At 36.3% G+C, this 7135-nt stretch overlaps 1 protein-coding gene across 1 annotated transcript in view; it reads right to left on the minus strand.

Annotated features, from left to right (window-relative positions):
- Positions 1–530: 530 nt before the first annotated feature.
- UTP23 (UTP23, small subunit (SSU) processome component, homolog (yeast)) overlaps positions 531–7135 on the minus strand; it is a 7361-nt gene continuing 756 nt past the window's right edge. Inside the window, exons 2-3 of the mRNA XM_010863429.1 lie at positions 3806–3980; positions 531–2896 (exon numbers count right to left, since the gene is read on the minus strand). Of these exons, the coding sequence (XP_010861731.1) occupies positions 2513–2896; positions 3806–3980 (559 nt within the window). The 3' untranslated portion in view covers positions 531–2512. The remainder of the gene's footprint in view (positions 2897–3805; positions 3981–7135) is intronic.

The raw sequence follows: 7135 nt of genomic DNA on the forward strand, positions 1-7135 counted from the left end.
TATATTTTAAAAATTACTATTTTATAAAAATGACTTGACTTTCCCAGCTCACCAGTTCTATTAATAGGCAATCAAACCTTGTTAAAAAGAAAAATACCTAAAATTTATGCATTTGAGAACGTTGAAACAAGTATCATCAGTGTGCATTTCACTTGCTTTATCAGTTTGTCTATATTTAGTAATCTCAACTCTTGTCATTACTGACAAATGTTTTCTCCTCACAAAACTATATAGATAGATAAGATATATATCTTATATAGATATAGATAAGATAGATATATATAGATAGATAAGATAGAACTATATTCACCTTTTTCTAGTACTTTCGCTTTCCTTTTTAAAAAAATGTTCCCACATAAACAATTTAAAACAGAATCATGAAATGACAACAGAAAACACTCACCTGGCCTGAGAGGTAATACAGCCTATGTGGTGCTCCTGGTGTAAAGCTAAAATTCCACTTCCCATCAAAAAAGCATCTCTGAATTCAACTGAGAATATTTCTATAGGAATAAATTTGAATTGTCTCATATTTTTAAAGTCATTTATTTTAGCCATAAATAAGAACTTACTCATGAAGTACTTCATACATGATCATATTATAAGGATACAGATTAAGAACCACTATTTGAAGGCATCACAGACTCTCAAAGTCAGGAACTACTGATTAATCTAAGAACTTTATACTTCAATCTTACAGTGTAAAAACATTTTAATTTTGGCCTAATTGATGATTGAAACAATTTGGGAGGGGCCTAAAAAAGAAAAGTTAGATTATTCAATTCCTAACTGAACTATTTAGACATTTTAAAAACAATATTTAAAGCCAATCTGAGAGAGTATTATTCCAAGAATGGAAGAGAATTCTTGTCATTGAAGTGAACATGTATACCTGAAAGAAAATCATCCTCTCCACTGGACAAATGGAACTCAAAATGAGTAAAGGGATTTTTCCCCCTAGGGTCTTATAAACAATTAGGAATAGAGAATTCTTTATCTTGCTAGATTATTGGTACAATAAATGTAAGTTTAGACACACTGGTTGAGCCTCAAAAAATGTACCTCCTGCACACTCTATGCTCCACCACAGAAGAGGAAACCAAGAAGGAAGAATCTAGGCTACAGAATATATTCTCTGGATAAGGACAGGAAATACCTAGGTGATAGCTGAGGAATATACCTGGCAGAAAATGTTTCCACACTGGAGGTCAGAGAGCTGGCTCCAGAAGTATCACCAGGGGAAAGAAATTACCTGATATTATGGTTTTTCCAGTAGTCATATATACACATGAGAGCTGGACCACAGAGAAGCTGAGCACCAAAGAACTACACCCGTGGTGGATTCATGTTGATGTATGGCAAAACCAATACAATACTGTAAAGTAATTAGCCTCTAATATAAATAAATAAATTTATATTAAAAAAAAAAGATACTTTCTAATCATGGTGCTGGAAAAGACTCTTCAGAGTCCATTGGACTGCAAGGAGATCAAACCAGTCAATCCTAAGGGAAATCAACTCTGAATATTCATTGGAAGGACTGATGCTGAAGTTGAAGCTCCAATACTTCGGCCACCTGATGAGAAGAGCCAATTCATTGGAAAAGACCCTGACGCTGGGGAAGATCGCAGGCAAAAGAAGTGGGAGGCAGAGGGTGAGACGATCAGATAGCATCATGGACTCAGTGAACACCAATTTCAGCAAATTCCAGGAGATAGTGAAGGGCAGAAGAGCCTGGTGTTCTGCAGTCCATGGGGTTGCAAAGAGTCAGACATGACTTAGCAACTGAACAACAACAATCATATATAAAATTATGAGATCCTTTCCAGAATTATTGAATATGGCAAGATCAAGTCAGATGCTAGAAGAAAATGAGCCCATTATTAACTTCTGAAATAACAAAAAAAGTAATATAAGAAATAAAGTCAACCACAGCATGCTACTTGGTTCAGTAGTAAATTAAGTTGGTAGTCCTCATAATGAAAATACTGAATTTGGGACGTAAAAATACTGAAATATTAATATACTAGAAAAATGGTGAAGTAAAATAAGCAAAATTTTCACTCTTTCCAGTAGAAAGTTAATAAATAATCAGCAGATCAAAAGATAGCAACATATTCATATTATTTGGAAACATAAAGGTAAATTCTACAACCACTATATAAGTTGCAAGAATAAGTTTCTTCTGTGAACATGAAAGAAGGATGAGAAGGATTACCTCTTTTTTAGTCACAAGCATTTTGGTACTATAAACCATCTCCACATAATGTTGGAGGGTGGGGGACAGCACTAAGACAGAAAAAGAGTAACAGTTTTACATTAAAAAAAAAACCCTCTAAGTTCTGTAAGAAAAGTAAACATGACTACACCTAAATACATGCACTGGTTTTTAAAAAATAATTTTATAAAGGCTTGTGGGTCAATATTCATTTATAAAAATAAGTACTTTCACAGTTTCTAAAAGAAATTTATTTTCGTATTTGAAAGTCTTTAAAAGTAACCAAAGGACTTATTACCCTTCTGCATTCTGCTTCTCAGAAAGTACTTTTGAGGTAGATCTGTTTCGGATTCTTTTTCTTTTCCTTTTCTTTTCCGAGGCAGATGAGTTCGTATCCTGTGTTTTTTTCTTTTTCTTCAAACAGCTAAGAGGATTGGGGCCACTTACTTTTTTGCGCTTTTTTCTTCTTCTCTGTTCTGGGTCTTTTACTAAACCCTGTTCCTCTTTGAGTTGCTTGATACTCTGTTTCTCATGCACTGAGACAAGCTGACCAGACTCTACTGCTTTAACAAACGCGATCGTTTTGGGAGAAGGTTTGTCCAAGACTATAGTGTTCTGAATAATAAACATGAGAGGAATTCCAGGCTTTTTCTTTACTTTCATAGACAAATTCTGATCCTATTAAAGAGAAAAATAGAATTATTTAGTTCAAATATAATAATTAGATACCTTAAATAGATTTCTAAGAACTTAAAGAGGACTATACTAAAAATAAAAGATCACTGGTTTTACTTCTCAAATCAGTATGTCCCCCTAACGGTAGTATATTTTATGACAAAAGAAGAAAAACATAAAAACTGAGCACAGTTAAGCGTCAACAATGTGAACTGGAATTATCAATATTCTATACTGATCAATATTCTAAGACCACTAATTTTCTAGGACCTCAAAATACAAACTAATGCAACGGTAAATATGTTAAGTGATATCCATCATTCCTACTCTGATACATGTTTCAAGAATGCTCACAGAGATCGAAAGAATAGAAATAAAGTAGGAACTAGCTGACTCAGATTCTTCACTTAGCTCTGCTTCTAACTGTGTAATTTTAATATTCCACAAGCATATTTAAGGAAATCTGTACGTATGTGAACTTATTAATATTCACCCAGAGAGTCTCTCCTCCCCTGCATCCCAGTCTTTAAAAGCCTGAAAGAGTTCCATACTAGTGGTATGGTCTTAAATAATATGAAACACAACTTTCTGAATATATGTATTCATATGTAAATATGAATACACATGAATATATAAATACATATATACATAAATAGTATGAAATATAGACACATGAAAAAACATGTATAAACATAAAATGTAAAATCTTTGCTCTACTTACTTTCCTTTTTAAGAGTCCTAAAACATATAATCACATCTCTATGTCAATAATTTTTTATTTAAAAGGATATTTTAGTAATGAAGAAGAAAACCATTATGCTTAATCCATCTAATTTCTTCTAATGACAAATAGCTCCACATAAAGTATAAACAGATTATTAAAATTGACTCTGGTTTTAAAACTGGTGTCACCTGTGTTGCCAGGAAATAATGGTGAGGATTTCCATCTTCCACCATGGAAAGCAGACATTCTGATCCACTCACTGCATTCTTGAAATGGGGACAATTTCGAACCTGGCATTTCTGGGCAATCAGCTTTGCCCCATATAAGTCCTTTCCCAATGTTTCCAACTCTTTTAACACACATCTGGAAAATAAAATGTTATTAGCAGCTCACAATTATAACAGATGCATATCAGTTATTCACATAAAGCAAGTATAAAAAACAATCTCAGTTCTTTTTCAAAAACTACAAGCCATACAGTAACCATTTCACTCTCAAAAGACCTGGAAAAATGCATACACCAAGTAGAAGGAACTTAATGAATAGCTGAAATGTACTGAGCATTTATCATGTGCAGGCAGCATGCTAACTGCTCTTGACATAAATTCTCCCTTATCTCAAAACAGCCCTACAAAGTTGAGCAGCTTCCTTTAAAATTATCCTTATTTTAGAACAGCTCATTCTGGGAGCTTTCAAGTAACATGCCCAAATTCAAACAACTAAAAGTGGTAGAGTGAAATGTGAATCTAAGTAGTTTGACAACAGATGCCCCAACCAGAGTGCTAAAGGCTTCTGTTTCAAGTGCAAATCGATACACCTTTAAAGTATTTTCAGCTCAGAAAAGTAAACATTCTCAACTCACCAGCTTGTTTAAAAGCAATCACAACTTTCTTTCACTTTGCATTTTCATATTAAGGTGCTGTTTTTCAAACTGTTACCAATGTGTGTGTGCTCAGCGATTCAGTCATGTCCAACTCTTTGAAACCCCATGGACTATAGCTCACCAGGCTCCTGTGTCCATGGAATTTTCCAGGCAAAAATACTGGAGTGGGTTGCCATTTCCTACTTCAGAGGATCGTCCTAACCCAGGGATTGAACCTGAGTCTCCTGCACTGGCAGACGGATTCTTCACAACTTTACCACCTGGGAAGCCTAATTTCTCATCCACAAATCTGAACCTCTTATGGAGGAGTCAAATATTAGGATTTTAATAAGATCCTCAGGTACTTCCTCTATCCCACTTAAAAATTATGAGAAATAGTGAGTCAAAAGGTTCTTCAACCTGAGCCAACCCTTGCCTGTCTCTACCTTACCTCATCCCCTTTATCATCCCATTAGTTTATTTGTTTAAAGAGATTTTGCTTTCTACAGTTACCCATTTTGAATGCTATTCTGAATTTCAGGAGTAAACTGGCAAACATTTACTGAATACTTCCCATGGATGGCCTACCATCAGCTCTTCATCAAATTCACTATGTCTAAAATCAAACTACTTTCCTGTCTCCAAACTTCTCCAGGGCTTGCTAATGCTTTGAATTTATTATCTTCTCAGATACCTTGTTTAGAAATCCGAAATCCTATTTGATCTTCGCTTTCTCACTCCCTCCTCTACCCTGCCCCATAGGTGGGTAGTTCTATCTCAGCTTGGTATTTACTTCTGTGACATCTCCTTGTAAAACCCTGGGGTTCCTGCCTTTCCTCTCTCCCATTATTTCTTGACTAGACAACCAAAAAATGGGTTTACCTGTTCTCTTGCTTCTCCAACTCACCCCTTACATAGCTGCAGTTATCTTTTCTAGAAGATATTTATCATGTCTGATAGCATTTACCTCTTGACACACACCAAGAATTAACAGAACAATATGCTTTAAAATAACCTATCAGTAAGGTTAAGTGGGGGTGGGGGAAATAAATGAGTAAGAATAGTCATGTCAATAACTGCAAAAGCTGGGTGGTAGATATTTTGTCATGCTATTCTATTTTTGTGCATGAAATATTCCAGAAGTTCAGAAGCTAAATTCTTTATGGGGAAAAATGCAGCAAAATATAATTTCACCCACTACTTTTCAAACATATGTATATTACAGACTGTATTAAAAATATTAATATTTATGACAGACAGAGCTAAATGGACAAGGTTTGTAGACAGAAGAAATCAACTCTGGAGCACAGGCCATTAGGATCTGGCAGTCCTGAAGGAAAAGGGGATCAAAAATTTAGGATATCTATGTCCCATCTTAAGGTCTCTAACTGAATGAAATCTGTATGAAGTTCTGAATACAGAAAGCTGTTTATGGAGTACTATTAGGTGAGAAGCGGAGAAGGCAATGGCAGCCCACTCCAGTACTCTTGCCTGGAAAATCCCATGGATGGAGGAGCCTGGTAGGCTGCAGTCCATGGGGTCGCTAGGAGTCGGACATGACTGAGTGACTTCACTTTCTCTTTTCACTTTCATGCATTGGAGAAGGAAATAGCAACCCACTCCAGTGTTCTTGCCTGGAGAATCCCAGGAACGGGGAAGCCTGGGGGGCTGCCGTCTATGGGGTCACACAGAGTCGGACACGACTGAAGTGACTTAGCATAGCATAGCATTAGGTGAGAAGGGCAGGCCATTAAAATCATATGCAGAGTAAGAGCCCATTCTTATGTGTGTGTGTGCAAAGAACTGGATGAATGACAGTAGTAAGTCATTGGTGTGGTCTTATAGTCATTTAAATTTTCTTTTTTCACTTTTTAAAGGAAATATTCTACAAAGGAAAAAAAAACTACTAAGTTTATGAATAGTAGTTCTTTGTTATGCAGCCTCTATCTATCTTCTTCCCAGCTTCTTTCCTGAGTATACACTACGCTCTAACCTCTTTCCCTTTCATTTCACAACTCCACTCCTTCATTCAAGAGTTCTACAAGGGATCTTTCACTCAAAAAATGTCCTTCCCTTCAGAACTGAACTGTGACTGAGCTCAAGTCACTTCCTCTATGAAACCTTCCTTGATTCCACCCTCCCTCTAAACAATCCCACATGGTTTCATCTTACATGTTCCCACACTTTGAGGAAATGAGGAAACTACACTTGGAGTCAAACGTATCAATTAGCGGTTGATTTATGCAACCCACTCCAGTATTCTTGCCTGGAGAATTTCACGGACAGAGGAGCCTGGGAGGCTACAGTCCATAGCGTTGCACAGAGTCGGACAGGACTGAACGACTAACACTTTATGCACTTAGCTGGCCATTCGGTTTGGGAGATCATCCTGTTCATCCAGTTATCCTCTGGCTAGAGCAGTGCCTGGCATATTGTTGGTGCTCAAAAAAGGCAGCTGAATAAACAGAGGACCTTGCACAAAGTTCTTAACATCGAGTCTGGCCTTATCTTTCTTGGAATCGAAGATGTTACACCATGAGGCAGCTGTGAAGCTTGAAAAATTCTTAAACTGGGAAAAGCTTTGCAAACAACCAGCAACCACTTCGAGAAAATAGGTTTTGAGATACCAATAAACGATCCCCAAATACTATACCTC

The sequence above is a fragment of the Bison bison genome, unplaced genomic scaffold (genome assembly GCF_000754665.1).
Source record: "Bison bison bison isolate TAMUID 2011002044 unplaced genomic scaffold, Bison_UMD1.0 scf7180017864491, whole genome shotgun sequence".
Lineage (NCBI taxonomy): Eukaryota > Metazoa > Chordata > Mammalia > Artiodactyla > Bovidae > Bison > Bison bison.